Source organism: Danio rerio, chromosome 23 (assembly GCF_052040795.2).
Source record: "Danio rerio strain M-AB ecotype USA chromosome 23, GRCz13ab, whole genome shotgun sequence".
NCBI lineage: Eukaryota > Metazoa > Chordata > Actinopteri > Cypriniformes > Danionidae > Danio > Danio rerio.
This window is the reverse complement of record NC_141043.1, coordinates 5,932,052-5,952,311: the sequence shown is the minus strand read 5'-3', so window position 1 is coordinate 5,952,311 and position 20,260 is coordinate 5,932,052. Positions and strand designations below refer to the sequence as shown.

The window sequence follows — 20,260 nt, the reverse complement described above, 5'->3', positions numbered from 1 at the left end:
TTAGAGCTGTAATGCACTCCAGAATCTGACAGATTGATTAGCTGTAGGCTTTAGAACAGTCATCTGAAGCGTTGTCATACAGTAGTATGCTGGATTTCATCAATAGTCATACATTAACTAACACAGACTATATCTGAAGTGTTTGGAAGTAGTTCGCGTTTTCCTCCTGTTAAAAAACGTCATGAGAACAATGTTTAGTGGCTCTGTGTATTACAGCAGTGTTTTTAAAAGACTAAACACTTTATTGATATAGCATACGACCAAGTGGTCAGAATACAAACGAGTCACAGGTGATAAAGGCGTTCTCCCAAAGTCAAGTGTGTCTGAACCAGGTCCAAGCAAAATGCCAGCGGTGGCTGTTAACTCCGCTCACTCTCCGCCTCTTTGCCCTTGTTTGGTATCCCGCTGTGGGTGTGATGACGCGCGTCCAAAATGGCGACGGTTGGCCGCGCCTACTTGTGGCTTCTTTTGCGCTCTTCAGAAACCTATGGGTGACGTCACGGACACTACGTCCATATATTTTACAGTCTATGGTCGTGACCCCCTACTGGGTCGCACAGTGAGGAAAGGTGGGACGCAACGTCACTTAGCTGCAGCTATATTTATGTTAAGGTGGATCAAAACTAGTATGATAACGAGCAAACGACTCTTTAGAGATGATTCTGTTTTTCAAACGAATCATTTAAGTTAAAACACATGAGCTCAAACAGTCTGAATCTGAAGTCTGAAAATGGAAAAGTTCCTAAACTAAAGGTGTCACAGACTTCTGATACATCTTCACATCAGACCAAATCTAAAAAGGAGCCACACAGAAATATCATCAGTTCTACCTCGATCTTGGTTTTATTGCAGGCGGAGGTCAAGAAGATAAGTAAGTCCCAAAATGTCTTTCATGCTTAGAAAATCTTGCTAGCGACACCTAACAATAAAACATACTGCATATGTGAACAAAGATCTTATTCTCTTCTAAAAAAGAAGAGTATCTTTGTAAAAAAAAACGTATTAGTTACAGCCAGCATATTGGCCATATCTAAAATATACAGCATTTACACCTCACATTCAAATGAACTTTGTGACTCTAAATACAAGTGAACAACGCATAATAGATTAAACAAAGCTACTACAAAAAATATTAAAGAAACATGCAAAGAACTCACCAGTATTGAGGTCATCACAGCAGACTTCAATTGAATCAGAGGAGCAGTCGCTGAAATCATCCACAGATATGTCTTCCTGAATCTGAAGCCTTTATTGAACATAATGAAAACAATTAAAAACATTAGACACTGTGTCTGTTCTTTCCAAGAGCATCATAAGCAAAAATCAACTTAGCTTGTTGAAAATATGTAGCAAACATTTCATAAAACATCAACCTAGAAAATCAGTCATTTCATAATTAAAATCAACCCAGGCATATTCTGAACACGTACTGCTATGTACATATCTGGAGAGCACCAAATACGTCCCAGGAGCTACACTTTTTTGCCGTTTTTGTTTTCGTGAATCCACCAGGAGCTGCTGTGTATGCTTTTTGAGAATTCAAATTTCTGTCACGAGTGCAATACAGGCGTAAATCCACCAGAGGCCGCTATTAACTGACTGACTGAATGACTGACTGATCGACTAACCCACCTTCCTCCTTCCATAAACCCAACCAATAGTGTTTTCAAAAGCACCGATTGACCCAACCACCCACCTCCCTAAGCCCAACCGACAGCAGGCCAAACTGGTAAGCCTCCATACAGTAAGCCTTCAGCTGGTAAGCACGAAAAGGAACGGCGTCATACCACCCTGTAGCGTTCATTTTAAAGACGAAATGCAGACATACGTACTTCTGGCTACATACTTTGCGATCTCCAGAAATGTATATAGGGCTACGTTTTCAGAATGAGCCTATATTGATTATAGTTTATTCATGTTAACCATTACCAAACTAGTAATAACAATCTGAAAATTTGCAACATTTAGTGTTACTTTCAGTTAGGTGCTTTTTCACTGTAACGCCTGGTTTATATTCAGTTACAGTAACATGGCAGTCGCCTTGATGCCAGTGTATCCTGTGCCCACCGGGTGTCCACAGCACTGAGTCATTAGAGCAGATAATTCAGAGGGTGTTCATGCTGGCAGGAGAAGCTTTTTTAAGCATCTACTGTGTCCCAATTCCCCGCAGGCATTCAGAGGGCAAGTGTGACACCGTCTCTGAGAGCGGGACAGAAACTTAAACCGCATGACTGATTCGCCACTGGAAAGATTACCAGTGGAAAAGGAGGCTAATCTGTCAGCGTAAGTGATGGACTGTCATACTTGTCAAAACTAGACGAAACGAGAAAAAAAAGACTGAGAGTGAGGCTAAAAAGAGTGAGCTGGGCATATATAGACACAAGGACAGATAGAGGGATGATAAATTATGCAGCAGCACAATTCAATCACTACAATAGTAACAAACCATGTAATACGATAAGTGAACAGTCCAAGGAAGACGTTATTCAATTTATTGCACACTAGCTTGGTAAATGAAAAATCCTCACCTAATATGAACGTAAAATAATCCTAGCGCACATCGAATGGTCTTGATGTATCTATACTAAGTTTATAACTAGTCATTCATTCATTTTCTTGTCGGCTTAGTCCCTTTATTATTAATCCGGCGTCGCCACAGCGGAATGAACTGCCAACTTATCCAGGAAGTTTTTTTTTTATGCAGCAGATGCCCTTCCAGCCGCAACCCATCTCTGGGAAACATCCACACACACACACACTCATACACTACGGACAATTTAGCCTACTCAATTCACCTGTACCGCATGTCTTTGGACTGTGCATGGGGGAAACCGGAGTACCCGGAGGAAACCCACATGAACGCAGGGAGAACATGCAAACTCCACATAGAAACGCCAACTGAGGCAAGGATCGAACCAGCGATCCAGCAACCTTCTTGCTGTGAGGCGAACATGCTACCCACTGCGCCACTGCGTCGATTTAATAACTAGTCAAGTTTAGTAATTCCGAGGTCTAGCACAGATGAGATTAGTGGGCATTACTTCTGGCTACACTGTCAAATTTACTTATTCAGGTTTAAAAGTCAACTTGCAGAACAATTTGATTGGGGGTGCCCAGTCCTGCTCATTGAGATCTACTGTGTTTATCCCAGCTCCAAGACACTTGCCTGTATTCATCAATAGTTCCTGAACATTATGATTAGCTGGTTTGATTATGGTTGAAGCCACTTAGATCTCTAGAAAAGGGACTGGACACCCCTATTTCGGTGGTACACTCTCATAAATAAAGGTACGCAAGCTGTCACTGGGGTGGTGCCTTTTCCAAAGGTACAAATTTGTACCTAAAAGTTCCATATTAATCCCTCAAGGGTACACATTAGTAGTTTAAAAAGTACAAAAGTGTTTCTTTCAAAAATTGTAGGTACTAATATATACTTCTGAGGTATCAATACGGACCCTTCAAGTACAAATGTGTACCTTTTAAAAAGGTACCACCCCAGTGACAGCTCTCGTACCTTTATTTCCAAGAGTGTATTTCCAAACTTATTGGAACTTATTGGAACATCCCTGTACTTTGCACCCTTGCAAGGTCAGAAACTACAACAGGTAGAACATATTACAACCCTAAAGTTCTAAAATGTATCTTTTGAGTGTAAATAAAACACAAATAGCTTCCATTTTCCCAGGAGCTGGCATTAACTGCTGTATCCCTTAAACAGGAACTGTCAATTCCATTCCTGTAATTCAGCTTCATCCTTAATTCACACACACCCAAAAATAAAACTCATGCCTTTTAGGATTGTTTAAATATTTTAGACAGCCATGCCTCATTAAGGTTGGAGCAAAACCTAGAAGGACTTGACTCTTAAAGTCTGATTTATACTGTTGCATTGAGAGATTGCCTTGCCATATGCCGCATACTTTGCAAGCAATTAACGCCATTTAGAGCATTTATACTTCTGTGTTCTCTAATATAACACTTCTGAAGTGCTAGTAGGCAGTGGGGTTTTAAATTTTTCTCTGTGTTGAGTTTCTGTCAGGATTCTGCCACTTCAGTCTTGTTAATTCTTGTTTGTGGTGGCAGAGTCCAGACACTAGTCCTGTCTTGTCTAGTGTGTTGTGCTCGCCTTAAGTTTTCTTGTGTCAAGCAATCATTTCCTGTCATTGTCTGTCTTTGTCTTTGTATGAGCGCCATCTAGGTCAGACTTGAGCAATGCATGCTCTCGCTTGACATGGGCATGTAGGGTCCGGGTGTGCTCAAGATGTGCGCCATCGTCCTGGTGTTTGTTTTGTCCACGGCATGCTGTTTTATTCTCAACGCCTTCGATTTCAGTTGGCGCTGGGATGGAACATGCATGTTATGCGCTGTAATGTTTTATTTCATGTGAACACGCGGTTAATCAGTTCTCTCATTTGCTGTGTGTTCTAGTCCTGTTTTCTCTTGAGCATATGGCTTGAATTGTCTCCTGTCTATTCCCTTGTCCCACCCCCCTTGCTAACCCATTATTAGTTTATCCTGCTCTGTGTCTGTTTACTAAGTATTTTTCCTTTATAGTCTCCTCATGTCTGCTGTCCTGTGCCAGTTTGTTGTCATACATACGTTGTTCTTGTCAAGTTTTCAGTCATGTCCTGTTTCCAAATCCCTTAGGTTGGTTTGTTTATTTGTTTTGTTAATGTTTTCACCTTCTGGGTTGTTTTGATACGTTTAATTTTATTTTTAGAATATAAACACATCATTTTACTTCAATTGAGTCTTCGCTCCTTTCCCTAACCACAACCGTGACCGTTTCTTTGTCAATGTTTTGAGTGTACACTACTGAAAATGGAAAGAAAGAGATGGGAACCGGTGAACATCTCTTAATAACTTTCTCAACAACAAACTAGCACATATCCGCAGGACTTAAGGCTTGATAAACATCTCCTTGCCCTTCACCTCACTCTGCTTGTGCTTCATATCATTACCACATGCAGTTACATTGTTTGAGCATCCAGGAACAGGAATAGACCAGCTGATGACTCAGAAATCAAAGCCGGCACTAACATGCAATTCATACCTGACCAGCAATGCTAGATTTTTCAGCACAGGTACTTGTATGTATTGTGTTTTACATACTGGTCTCAAACACAAGGTACATTTTCAGCCCTAGCTTAGCAAGCAAGCCTTCTTTGGTCAAACAGTTTCACCAGAAAGAACATTCAGCTTGACAGGCTGTGCTATGTTGGTAAAATGGTATGGTTAAAGCAAACCCTGCACTAAACCAACATGAGGTGTGTTTCCCAATTCCAACTTAGCTACAATCACAAATTCTATTAATACCAACAGCACATTTTCATTTTCAATTATCTATAACTTACCTGTATCTGAAAGGTGCCACAGCTGCCATATTGACCTTTGGTGTCTGTTTGGTTTTGAGCAGTTCGACACTAGAGGTCTCCTGTTTCGGCATTGCAGTCTCAGGTGGTGGTCTCTGTGGGATCTCAGGGCTCAAGTCATCTGGCGTGCACATTTCCTCATCTGAGAAGCTACTGGAGGCACTGTTTTGCAGGGACACTCGCTCTCTGCGGACTTTAAGGTGACTCATTTCTAGGTTAGCAGCTGCTGGGCCAGGCCTCAAGTTTTTGTTACTAAATCTAAATGAAGGGATTCCAGTCTTGCTTTGACCACTTCCAGATGCAATGCTCTCCTCATGGCACTTGAGTTGTTCTGAGATCACACTCCTGAGATTACCATTGTCTATTTGTCCTGGCTGAGAACGAAAGATCCCACTCTGGAAATTCTTGTTGCCGTTGGACCGAAGGTCAAGCAAACTCTCTGTCTTAGACCCATCCAGTGTGCCCCTAGAAAATGAAGACTCTTTACGCCTAACTTGTGGACTGCTGTGGGCTGATCTAGAGTCTTGGGAGTGTGTTTGAGAACTAGTGGAAGAACATTGACTGGGTGGACTGCCTCTTAGTAAGAGATGCTGATTTCTGAGGGTACTGTCCCTTAGTAAATCTCTGGAAGAGATGGGTGTAGGACTGCTACTACAGGTGGTTCTGTTGGGGATGTGTGTAGATGGTCTAGGAAGGCTACTGCTGTTGCTTTTAGGTTCAGGTTTTGGGGAGGGGAGTCTGGTCCTGTGCAGGGGGATGCCTGAGCCCGGCTGGGCTCGTGGAAGACTCTTTACATTCACTCCCCCACTCATCGTGGCACCAGATCAGATGCTGAGGGGGAAAAAAGAGTAAATACCATGAGGACATGAACATCTCTGGCAAATCAGAATGAGAAATGTATTTTACAGTTGTTTTTTATTTATTTTAAGGACCTTTTTTTTTACATGCCATTCCACACAGCTTTGGTCTACAACAGGCGTGTCCAAACTACGGCCCGCGGGCCATCTGCGGCCCGCAATCAGTTTTGTGGCGGCCCGCGAGGCTTTTTATAAATATCAATAGAATCTGGCCCGCTATACAAAAATGAACGTAATTCAATAAATAACTATTACATGCATTCAATTAAGCAGCAGTTCTTGTTACGATCTATCTATCTATCTATCTATCTATCTATCTATCTATCTATCTATCTATCTATCTATCTATCTATCTATCTATCTATCTATCTATCTATCTATCTATCTATCTATCTGTCTGTCTGTCTGTCTGTCTATCTGTCTGTCTGTCTGTCTGTCTGTCTGTCTGTCTGTCTGTCTGTCTGTCTGTCTGTCTATCTATCTACACACAGTTGAAGTCTGAATTATTAGCCCCTCTTTGATTTATTTCTTCTTTTTTAAATATTTCCCAAATGATGTTTAACAGAGCAAGGACATTTTTACAGTATGTCTGATAATATTTTTTCTTTTGGAGAAAGACTTTTGTTTTATTTCGGCTAGAATAAAAAGCGGTTTAAATTTTTTTATGAACCATTTTAAGGTCAAAATTATTAGCCCCTTAAGTCTTCAGAACAAACCATTGTTATAAAATAACTTGCCTAATTACCTTAACTTGACTAGTTAACTTGATTAACCTAGTTAAGCCTTTAAATGTAACTTTAAGCTGTATAGAAGTGTCTTGAAAAATATCTAGTCAAATATTATTTACTGTCATCATGGCAAAGATAAAATAAATCAGTTATTAAAAAATGAATTACTATAACTTTTATGTTTAGAAATGTGTGGAAAAAAATCTTTTCTCCGTTAAACAGAAATTGGGGAAAAAACAAACAGGGGCTAAAAATTTAGGGGGGCTAACAATTCTGACTTCAACTGTGTGTGTATATATATATATATATATATATATATATATATATATATATATATATATATATATATATATATATATATATATATATATATATATGCGTGTCTGTGTGATGTATGTAAAATTTGGCCCGCGACAACATTTGTTTTTTTGCATCTGGCCCTCGGCCCAAAAAGTTTGGACACCCCTGGTCTACAAGGTAATTCCTATACCGAGTTCCGAGTTTTTAATATTAAATACTCCTTAAAATTATGTCTGATGTACAGTATAATGGAAATATTGTGGAGCAATATATGAGTTACAATGGTTTGTTGTGTTAATTCAAACAATCATTTGTAGCTACATAAAGCAAGTTATTGTATAAGCTTTCACAAAGAGAGAGAGAGATCACAAGTAAAACTCATTTAAATACTAAATCTCTTTCTTTGATAAATACAAAAAGGGTGAAGATCTTTAACTTTTCTAATTAGACTGCTAAATTGTAGTACAAAACCAGAGCTTTAAGTATAGCCCACAGCAGGGTTTCTCAGCAGGGGGTTTACAGACTCCTGTGGGTTGATGATGGAACTGCGGGAGGTTCTTGAGATTGTAATATAAATACCAAAGCAGAACTGAATGGGGACGACAGTTCCAAAGATTCAAAAGCCTGAATTTGAAATGTGAAATTTTGGATTTTGAAATAAATCCCATACATACAGTATTTGCTTGGTCATGATTACTCTATTTGTTTATTTAATGTGCAAGTAGCTATGTTAACCACCTTAAATGACCTGGGTGAGGCCTTAATGTGTTGTCTTCCTTTTTATTATCTTTAAAATCTCAGAAATGTGACTAAAAACATAATAAAAATTAGGAAAAGTCTGGAAATCTCTGGACTAAGTTTGCCAACAATAGCCCCTTTCACACATACAGACCTTTCCGGAAAATTGCCGGCAATTTTCCGGAAAGGTTGTATGTGTGAACAGGTCCTTTTTGAAAATACCGGTAAATTCGTTCTGGCTATTTTCCGGAAAGAGAAGTTGTAACATTACCGGCAATTTGCCGGAATGCTGCGCTGTGTGAATGGAGAAGGAAGATTACCGTAATAAGCGCGTGCACGTCTAGAACGTGCTGACGTGAGACGTCTGCTTTAGCCAATCACAACAGTCAGACGCATTTACGTCCGCGTGGTTTGTGAGAATAAAAACCTTTGAATATTTTTCCAGACACATTTAGCTGCTAGAAGTTAGTCAGATCACGTTTATATGTTCTTCTTTATGCCAACTGTGTAAATAATCATCGATGAGATGCTTATGATAAGCCGTTGTTTGTTTACCTTCAAGCTTTGCGTGTGCTTGTGAAACAGCCTGTGAGCGCCTGCACACGCACATATTATAAACATCTCGACATGAGAAAGTGATCCTGTGAAAGTTGTTCACAATATTGATCATCCACAGAGTTTGTAATTTAGTCAAATGTTTACAAATACAAGCGCAGCCGTTTAAAGCTCATTTGTGGTGAATGATGTCAAAATTTACCGGTATTTTGGAATGGATGTGTGAATGCTCTTTTCCGGAAAATTTCCGTAACGTGCTCGCCTGTGTGAACAGCGCTTTTTTGAATATACCAGTAAAGTCGTTCCGGAAATTTTCCGGATATTTACCGGTATCACTGTGTGAAAGGGGCTAATGAGAGAGAGAGTGAAATTAAGAATCCATAGAAGCTCAGATAGACTAACTTTGTATACAGCACTCACAAATACACAGTAAAGTCCCACCTGTTGCATTTAAACACAAACAACATGGGCTTTTTTTTAACAAAATCTGGGAAAAGCTCCTCAAGAGCTTCTCTAAGCAAAATCCTGCCAAAAGAAAGGATTTGGCACACGTGGATAAAAGTCTTGTGGAAGAATCCAGGAGAAAGGACAGTCGTTATTTGAAATACTTGCTTTAGAATCAGAACGGGTGATTATATCAATCTCATTTTGTTAAGCCAAAAATATAAACTCTTCCCAAATACTGTAAAGCTCCATCTGGTCACTAAAATAAATCTACCAGCAATAGCAATGGAGAGATTCACTGTGGTTTAGTCAAAGACCTTTAAACCCCTGCCAGTTCAGTTAGTCTGGCAGATATATTTGTCATTCGGTGGCCAAATGTCCTGAAGGCTTTCATCCCAGCCCACAGACTGGCCAGGATGGCCCAAAACCCTCGCTGTTTACTAACAGTCCCATGGCAACTATTGACCTTCAAATGTACAGGCAAAACTCAATCCATCAAATTCAGGGCCCTGCAAACAACAGACACAACTGGTCTCTGATGCATCAGAATGAGAGAAAGTGTTACACTTCAGACCCGGTGGGAGAGTGGTGGGATGCAAGCCGAGCTGACTGTGGTCTGAACTCAAGCCACAAACCAATCTTACGCTGACGAGAGGATGTAAAACAATAGCTCTGCTCTAAAAGGCTTACACATTTTCAACTGTTAAACATAAAACCTGACGCTGTTCAGATATGCCAGAGAGATCTGATGGGAGTGTGAAAAAACAAACAAGTAAATGGACTTCACCAACAGTATACATTACCTCTGACAATAAGTGTTATCTGGTTCTATAACTGTTCGCTCTTCAAGGTATCTTATGAATGTTTTATCTGATTTGATTACAGTTTTTTTTTAAGTAAACTGCAAAGTTCCAATCTAAACAACTGCATTCTTGCGTAAAAAAGCCTCAAAGTACATTATGTTGTCCAACAGCTGCAATATTTGTCAAACTGTAGTGAGTTTATTAATCTGCTGTCACTCTTTGTGGGTGGAGTAATACACAAGAGTGAAGAGGAGGCTGTACAAGTGCTAATTGCAGAATATCACATGGCTTTCAGATTCGAGAACAGACAGAACTGTTGTATATATAGATATGCAGCATATTTACTTACAAGAGTGATAAGTCAGGCAACGCTCAGTCACATGAGCAAACAGGTACATACAGAACAGTCCAAAAGTGTAGTCGAGTCATGGGCAAAGAGATCGGTCCAGGCGGCTAACAGAAAAAATCTAAAACCAATTATATATATATATATATATATATATATATATATATACACCAGTTCGGTCTGGTTCTCGAATCTGATTAGCAAATAGCCGTGATATATTTAAGTAATATCAGCACCCGTACAGCCTCTTTACCCTTTGTGTATTACTCCGCCCACATACAGCCAGCAACAAGCAGACACTACAGTTTTACAAATATTACTGCTGTTACACAACAAAATATACTTTTGAGGCTTTTTTAGTCGATGTGTAGTTGTGTAAATGTAGTTGTTTAGATTGCAACTATGCAGTTTATTTGCAAGAATTGTGCCTATTTTAAAATATTTACAATTTCTGAGAGAGCTCGTTGCCGACATTTGATGTTTTCTATCCACAAGATGGCGACAGAACCGCATAATAAGCCCTTACACTTAGAAGATATAACTGTCTGATTTCTAACTACAGCAGATCAAATCAATATTAAACTGGTAAGCAATAACTGTCAACACTTCCGTTCTTCATGTGAGTATCCCTGATTTCAGAGCAGTCTCCCGCAAACATCCCGTTTTTATTTCTTCCTAAAAAACTCTCGTATTTCACCCACCCCCCTCTTTGGTATAGTCTGTAAACTAAACACCCCGAGTTGCCAACTTTGGTACAGTACCCGATCGAAGTGGCTGCCCAAAACCCGCTGCATTCTGTTCTTAACCTCACCCCCGAACACTCTCTCCCCCTGGTCTCTCCGGTTTTCAGAGACATGTTGGCAGGTTAGATGATCTCTCTCTTTTGTATGTTGTAGTGCTGTATTTATGCGGATTTGCTCGCTTATCAGGAATGTGTGTTGTGTTGGCAGATTGAAATAAGCAAAGTCTGCACGTGTTTAGCATTTTTCCTTATCACAAACACAACAGCAGTTTAGTAACGTTAGTGAATTTGTTGTTATTTTCGGGGTTAATTATTGTGAAATCCCGATTGCAACAAAGAAAAACTGTAGACTGTAACACTGTAAGAAGATATCTCTGTAGATGGATGGCATTTCATGTCACGTTCAGCCTTATAATCTTAAAGTGTGAGCAAAATCAACAGTTTTGACATCACTTTAGATATAGAGTCATTCAAACACTAGCTCTAAAGTGACGTTTGTGAATTAGTAACGGCTTCTGCTGTTCTGACGTAAGCTGCAGATGTGAATGAATGGCTGAGGAAAGTAGTTCCTAATAAAAAAGGGTTTTAGACTGTACGTGTTTGATTTTCTTATTTATATACACGATTGTGCCGTTGATCTGTTGTATAAACGCAATATCACACTCGTAGCAGTGCGATATGGCTGTATATCAGCACTGGTGGGACGCTAAGGCACTTGGCCTATGGCCTCATGCCAACGCACGCCTCCCACCAGTGCTGATATACAGCCATATCGCACTGCTACTAGTGTGATTTTGCTAACATATATATATATATATATATATATATATATATATATATATATATATATATATATATATATATAATATATATATATATATATATATATATATATATATATATATATATATATATATTACTTTATATATCAACGTCTTGCTGACAAATGGTTAGCCTAGTGGCTTGAAGAACACAGCCATCTCATCCAATGATTATTGTTCTATAATCATCCTGTAGTTTTAGTTGTTAGTGTTGGTTTTACTTCCATTTTACTTCATTATTATTAAGGAACTGTAAAGTATTGTCAGAGCTAGAGTATTTTTTTTATAAACATCACATCTGTCAAGTTCCCCTAATTTTACCATTTAGTCACAAAAAAGGACATAATCCTACATATAGCCTGTCTGCAATGATTTAAAGTGTCTGGCAACACAGAGTTAAAGAAAATAACCAAATCCTGATAAATATTCCCTGTAAACCAAAAAGTGTGACCAGCCCCAGGCTTCACTATTTCTTCATTTAGACTAAAAGAAGCACAGGACATCAAATGGAGACTGCAAGATTTCATTAAAACTTTCGCCCAGATTCTGTTCTAATGCAATTAGGTCTCTTCTCGCCCAAAGTCCTGTCACAGCTGGGAAAAATTCACTCTGTAGTCACAATTTACCAGCCTAAGAATCAAGACATTGTTTAACCACTGTAATCCACTAAATAAATTCAGAAATAAGCAGAAAATAAGCTTCCAGTTTCACAGTGAGCCCAACGGTCAATTTCAGAGTTAAATTCAAATCAAGCACGTTTATTTAGTAGAAATGTAAATCAATATTGTCTATACTATATTTAAGAGAATATGCACCAAAATTATATCCCCCAAAAAGAGAATCAAATAAAAAACAAGTAAAAAAAACAAGTCAGAATTAAACCGAAGCACATACAGCAAATGTAAACCCTTTGCCTGCACATTTAACATTCTACCCTTACATAATTTTAGCAACATACAAGCTATATTACTTCTCAAAAATCAATAAGCAATATTAAAAGTCTTTTTGTTTTTTTACCTTAGCATCCGATTTGGCCTAAATCAAACTCAGTGTTCCTCAACGTCTCATGAGCTTGTGTTGGAGTAAAGAGTGGCGAAGCGAAAAGAGAGGAGACAGTGTGTCTACCATGTGAGTTCTGCAGTCACATGATGTGCAAAACTCAGACTAAGAAGTTTGTTTTCACCCAATTAAAGCTTTAACAGATTGGCCTTTGAAAGCAGCGGTTTCAAAAGAGATACATAAATAAATAAAAACAGTGTACTGAAAAAAACTCTCAAAATTTTACTATGCATTTCATAGCTATGGTACATAAAAATGAATTGTTATAACTTTAATAAATCATTGTCTATTCTTGAATTGTTAGTGAAATCTCTCACATTCTTTGCCATATTGCTAAATATTTTATTTAATAGTACCTATTTGTATTGAGTTCAATATATGATGCTTTTATATAAATATTTAACTGTAATGTACTCTTTTACATAACACATTTATACTAAATGCAGTAAATTTTGTTGATGTTGTTGTTTCAACTTAACAAAAGTAAGGTCCAATACCAATTCTATATGTGTACCTCTACCCCTTCCACTTGGCCCTTGAAACAGAGTGTGAAGGGGACGGGCTTTAAAACTTGCCACTAGAAAATAGGACAGCACTAACTACCCCTTCACATGTCATCATATGTCATCTCTTGATTCATATGAGATTTATATTCTAGAACTGCCCGATCGTGCAGATTCGCACTCTACAACATCAGAAAGATCCGACCCTTCCTATCTAAACATGCTGCTCAACTCCTTGTTCAAGCTCTTGTTCTCTCCAGACTGGACTATTGCAACTTTCTACTAGCCGGCCTCCCAGCTAGCTCTATCAAACCTCTTCAGATGCTTCAGAATGCAGCAGCACGAGTGGTCTTTAACTAACCTAAAAGGGCACATGTCACTCTGCTACTCATTCATTTGCACTGGCTGCCAGTTGCTGCTCGCATCAAATTCAAAGCACTGATGTTTGCTTACAAAGCGACTTCTGGCTGCGCCCCTTCTTATCTAAACTGCAAAAAAAGTAGCTCCCGCAACATATATTGCGATCTCCAGAAATGTATAAGTGGTATGTTTTCAGAATGAGCTTGGGTTGTTTAAAATATAAGTACAATGGACATTGTTTATGTTTAGTGAGCTTAATGTTTGAAGTTGTCTTAACTATAAATACAATTGAATACACTCAAGTGCAATGAACGATATCTGTTAAACAGCCTTCTTTAAATCATAGGCATTTTATTTTTTCATTGAAAACGATTATAATCACGATTAAATTCAGTTATACTACAAGCATAGAGTGAACAACTGCATAAACAATAAAACTGCAAAAAAATACATTAAAATGTACTGCATGAACAATGTTACTGCACTCAAAAAAATGTTTGCTGTTGTTTAAACGGCTTATTAAAAAATGAGCTGAAACAACACGATTATTGAGGATTTTTGGGCGGACAACTTAATTGTTTTGTGTTCAATCCATTTTAATTAGTATAACAACAGTTTAATATGTAGAGTGGCAGATATAAAATGAACTCAATCAAACTGATATGCAGGTTGGAAATGGATAATCAGATGGTGCAGAGAAGCCAGACGCACAAATATGCAGATAGGGGATTGAGGACAACCAGAGGACAGACCAGGAGAAAACCCACTAGGAGTGAGAGATGCAGACACTGGAGATCACAGGGAACGAGAGGGGTAAGTAAACTTTGAACTAGACTAAATAACACTGACCAGTCCTGTGCAGTGCTTCGTATAGCAATGAGGCTGGATACAGAGTGAGGCTAATGAGAGTTTTTATAGTGCGGGAGTGATGATTGGGAATGACTTGCAGGTGTGGGGATGATTAGTATTCAGGTGACTATGATCAGGGTGATTGTGGAGATCATACCTGCCAACACTCCCATTTTTCCCAGGAGCCTCCTACATGTCACACCCATCTCCCGCCCATCTTTCATATTGTTCTGTCTCCCGGAAACCCCCCTTCCAACTCCCCTAACCCCCCCCCACACCCGCTCCTCATTTTTTTGGTACAGTCTGGCTACCTTTTTGGTCCAATCCCCAGGCACACCTAACACAACACACATGCATCATCATTCTTTCCCCGTCTTCACTTCGTGCACCAACACACCCCATCCCCGCTCGTTACTTTGGATAAAATCTCCCGGATTTTATGATCATAAAGTTGGCAGGTATGGTAGTGATTGGGAGTGAGGAGAACCTGGCCAGTCTGTGACATTAACTTAGTTTGTTTATGTTGCCAGAGACACCAGATGCTATGCAGTTCCACTAATGTGATCCAAGACCAGCGACAAGATAATCCCAAGGTTTCCATAATCCTGGACCAGGCCGTATCCTGAGCAGCCGCTGTGGTGGTCTTGGAGGAGTGGAGAGCATGTAAATGATTCCTGTGAAGCTCCAGGGACAGATGAGTTTTTGTTGACGTCCAGCCTTCAGTGCCTAGACTGCAGCTCTGCACAAGACATTTGGCCAGAGGAGAAATGGTCGTGCCCAACTAAGCCTGGTTTCTTTCGAGGTTATTTAATTATTTACTTTCGCCAATTGGTAAAGTTTTTTCCTTGCCACTGTTGCCACTGGCTTGCGTGGTTCGGGACTCATAGAGCTGCGCATCGATATTGAATATTAAACCACACTGAACTGAGCTAACTGAACTTAAACTCTGAAAACTGGACTGACACTGTTTCAATTTACTATAATATTCTATGTGAAACTGACACAATCTAAATTGTAATCGCGCTATACAAATTAAGGTGAATTGAATTGAACACAAATCGATTGTGTTTAACCCAGTCTTTTTAACAGTGTTTATGGAGCATGTGCTGCAATATAAACAATAAAGAGTAATGATGTTCATTAACAATGATTCCGTATAAAACACACAATAATGGAAACAGTTGAATTATTAACTGTGGCAGAAATGTGGGTCAAAACAATCAGGTTTTTTTTTCAGGTAAGCGAACTAAAAATAAATGAAGATTAATGAAGGCTGACAGACTGTTCTGTTGGCAGTGTTTGTAGGCTATTATAACACTGTAAATATGATTAATTGACATCTGTCACTAACATCTGGCCAGCCTCTCCCCTTGTATGTGGACCGGATGGTACATTTGGTCACCTATCTAATGTTGATTAGATTTTCAGTTGCTCTCATTGCGCTCGACGTTAATGCAAGCTTGCATCTGAGAAAAAGGGTCAAATCTTTGCAAGGATCAGAAATATCTGTGAGAATCACCAACTGTAATAAAAAAATAAAAAAAAGAACAGAATATTACCAAACGATTTCAGTCGTCACTCAAAAAATGACTTTTGCTTTTAGTTCTAATTACTATTTAAAATGAACTGAAACAGCACAATGCTTTTTTTTTTTACTATGAAAACTTAATTGTTTTATGTTCAATTGACATATATTTGTAAAAAGTAATGTTAACGTAATCCCTTCATATTGTCCCAATACAATCTGTTGTGTGGAATCAAGCATTTATTACAGTGTTTATGACTGTAATCAATTAATAACTTCATTTGTTAGCAGATGCTACTTGTACACTACCTGTCAAAAGTCTTGTCGCCTATCCAAGCTTTAGGAACAACAAATAATTACTTAAATTCTAGCTGATTATTTGGTATCAGAAGTTGCTAATGTAAAAAACAAAGGCCTCTAGATTACGCTTATTTTACCGGAATATTAATTCCTTGATTTTCATTCATTTTCTTGTCGGCTTAGTCCCTTTATTAATCCGGGGTCGCCACTGCGGAATGAACTGCCGACTTATCCAGCAAGTTTTTACGCAGCGGATGCCCTTTCAGCCGCAATCCATCTCTGGGAAACATCCACACACACACTCATACACTACAGACAATTTAGCCTACCCAATTCACCTGTACCACATGTCTTTGGACTGTGGGGGAAACCGGAGGAAACCCACGCGAAGGCACGGTAATTCAATGATTTTTAACTATTTAATTAGGACAGTAAGGTCTGACTTTGCTTAGACAAAAGTCTTGTCACTTAACAGGAAAAAAATGTACAGTAAAATAATTAATACTGTATTTGACTCCATGAGCTTGGAGGACTGCATCCATACATCTCTGCAATGACTAAAATAACTTATTCATAAAGTGATCTGGAATGGCAAAGAAAGCGTTCTTGCAAGACTCCTAGAGTTCATTAAGATTCTTTGGATTCCTCTTCAGTGCCTCCTCCACCTTACCCCAGACATGCTCAATAATGTTAATGTGTAGTGACTGGGCTGGCCAATCCTGGAGCACCTTGACCTTCAGAAGATTTGATGTGGAGGCTGAAGTATGAGAAGGAGTGCTATCCTTCTCAAGAAGTTGCACTCTACTGTGGTTTGTAAGCACAAATGTCCTGATACCTTAGGCTGTTGATGTTGCCATCCACTCTGCAGATCTCTCACATGCCCTCATAATGAATGTAACCCCAAACCATGATTTTTCCTTTACCAAACTTGACTGATTTCTGTAAAAGTGTTGGTACATGTGGGTTCCAATGGGTATTATTGTTTTTTTTTAACAAATTTAAGTTGATCGAACATTAAACACTTAGGTTGTTCGAAATATTTAAAAAACTTATTTTAAATAAGTAACTTGAACAAACAACATATTTTTAGGCAGTTTGGGCAACACGAGTGCAACTTCACCCACCCATTTTGCTATTTCCATGAATTGTCAGTGTCATGAATCAGTTTCAGTTCCTTTAAGCCAGTGAATGAATGGTAAATACCTATTATCACAGAGAAGAGCTGCAGTTTAATTATAAGAGAGAAGCATGTTTGTTCACACGGCTGTATCTTTAAACTCAATATGAGACAAACCCTCTGTGCTGGGGAAGAAAATAAGATACTGCTGCATGGCCTGGATGACTTTCTTACTGTGACAAGCCACAAACACTCCAAAATAGACAAAAGTGATGGAACTGTAAGCCTTTTACGAGTTAGACGTCTCCGACTTACGGCCTTGTAATAAATCTCTGTCTTACCAATTTACTCTGGCCACTCTTAAAGGAAATGTCATCCAGTATAAAAGGCAGACTATAAAGTTATGGCAAGCTGTTTCAACATCTAATCTAAAATAATAATAATAATAATAATAATAAAAAGCAGTATGTATTTTGTTTTGTTTTTTAAATAGTTACCAGCCCTTAAAGTCATACTACTTTGTTTTTTAGGTACTACTGCTTTTTATTCTTAGACACTGTTTTTGTTATTCATTAGTAAATCATATCAAATAAATAGGTACTAACTTTCCACTGAATACTAGTACCTGTTCTTTAGACACCAGAATTTATAGTAATCGATAAGATTTTAGCACTAGCAAATATAAAATTATTAACAATAGCAAATTAATTACATATTCTGTTAAGATATGTTGTTAAGATTATTCGATAATACTATATAATATAAGTAAGGCTGCGCCCGGTCAGTATCTGAATGGGAGACCACATGGGAAAAGCTAGGTTGCTGCTGGAAGTGGTGTTAGTAAGGCCAACCTGCGTTCTGTTTGGGTCCTAATGCCCCAGTATAGTGATGGGGACTCTATACTGCTAAGTGAGCGCCGTCTTTCGGATGAGATGTTAAACCGAGGTCCTGACTCTCTGTGGTTATTAAAAATCCCAGGATGTCCTTCGAAAAGGAGTAGGAGTTTAACCCTGGCATCCTGGCCAAATCTGCCCACTGACCTCTGTCCAGCATGGCCTCCTAACCATCTCCATATCATAATTGGCCTCATCACTCTGTCTTTTCTCTATCATTTAGCTGGTTTGTGGTGTGCGGTCTGGCGCAAAATGGCTGCACACTGGTGGTGGATAAGGAGTTTCCCACCTTATAAACGACTATTTTCTCAATTTAAATGAGTATTGACTCGGACCCGGAAGCAGTATTTTACATGTCACCGATACGGCATGACTAAACAAGCGTTTAGACAGCCTTGTAAAGAACTACAGAGCACAGAGTACTCTTCTTCTTGGCTTGTTCATCAAGACAACGACAAGGGTTGTTTGAGCTTGAGTCGAGCATGGCTCATTATTATATTTATATGTCAATATTTTTATGGTGTAATGTCTCAGCTGGGTATATAAAAACGGCACTTCCTTTGTTTTCATTCTCCTGGCTTGTGCATGAACTAGTGACGTTTCTCTGTAAACCAATGGCACTCAGCTGCACATCTTGCTCTGCCTTTTGGTACCCTTTTGTTGTGCTAGCTACCTTTCCAAAAGGGTACCCAAAAAGTGGTACGGTATAATTCGCTTTTTGGTAACTTTTGTCATTTGAAACGGCCATAAAAGCGTACCGTACCGCATCGTACCACTAAATGGAAACAACCAACACAATCTCACGGCAATTCGTAACGTTTTCATTTAGTGGCTAATTCGTATGAATTCGTACGATGTAATTCATACAATTTAGTACGATTTGCTTATCCCCCAATGACGGTTGGGGTTAGGGGTGGGGTTAGGTGCCACGCCTCCTTTTTAAAATCGTACCATTTCGTACGACTGAACTCGTACGAATTCGTACGAATTAGCCACTAAACTGTCAAAACGTAAAATACTTACGTTTTCTCGTGAGATCAGGCTGGAAACAACCATAAGAGTACAACAGTGTAGTGACAAGTGAAAACAGTTCTACTGACTATTGAAATTAGTACCAGTACCTGATAAATAAGTACTCATAACTATTTCATCTGTATCTAGCAAATAAGTTCCAATATAATAATAACTAGTATACACTCTCAGAAATAAAGGTACACGATCTATCCCTAGGGTGGCACCTTTTCGAACAATACAAATTTGTACCTAAAAGGTCTATATTAATAGCTCAAGGGTACAGATTAGTAACTAAAAAGTACAAAAGTGTTCCTCTTAAAATTTGTAGGTACTAATATGTACTTTTGGGGTACCAATATGGACCCTTCAAGTAAAAATGTGTACCATTTGAAAAGGTACCACCACAGTGACAGCTCTCGTACCTTTATTTCTGAGAGTGTATAAAGAGCACCTGTACCTAATGATAAGGACTAATGAATAATTAGCAGTATATTTTAAACAGGTAATGGTCTTTAAAGCACTAGCAGCGAGTAAGTATAAAACAGAAAATTAAGAAAATGTATTATAATATAAAAGTATATTAGGTGGTCTTAACCAATATGCATTTACATTGAAATTAATAATTTGTTACTTATGATGTAAATACTTGAATATGAATGATTAAATACCTATATATGTAATGTAATGTGTATTTATATAGCGCATTTATTGTGTATGGCCATACACCCAAACCGCTTTACAATCATGAGAGGGGTCTCTCCACACCAACCCCACCAGTGTGCAGCATCCACTTGGATGATGCGCCAGCAGCCACAGGACAACAGCGCCAGTGATAGAGCCAAATTTAGAGGATAGGGATGATTGGGAGGCCATGATTGTAAAATATGATTGAGGGACTTTGGCTAGGACACCGGGGTTACACCCTTACTCTTTA

General features: G+C 38.7%; 1 protein-coding gene across 11 annotated transcripts in view; it reads right to left on the bottom strand.

The window, feature by feature from the left end:
- Positions 1 to 20,260, bottom strand: part of nav1a (neuron navigator 1a) — a 274,565-nt gene that overhangs the window by 239,992 nt on the left and 14,313 nt on the right. For 6 of the 11 annotated variants that reach the window (XR_015523118.1, XR_015523121.1, XM_087306506.1 and 3 more), the window contains exons 1-3: positions 12,724 to 12,790; positions 5,355 to 6,203; positions 1,158 to 1,246 (exon numbers count right to left, since the gene is read on the bottom strand). Coding sequence is in view for 8 of the 11 variants with exons in the window: in XM_087306506.1 (XP_087162632.1) it covers positions 1,158 to 1,246; positions 5,355 to 6,184 (919 nt within the window). In the remaining 3 variants the exon portion in view is untranslated. Of the gene's footprint in view, positions 1 to 1,157; positions 1,247 to 5,354; positions 6,204 to 12,723; positions 12,791 to 20,260 lie in introns of those variants that run through there. The other 5 variants (XR_015523120.1, XM_087306507.1, XM_087306508.1 and 2 more) reach the window with 1 other exon arrangement.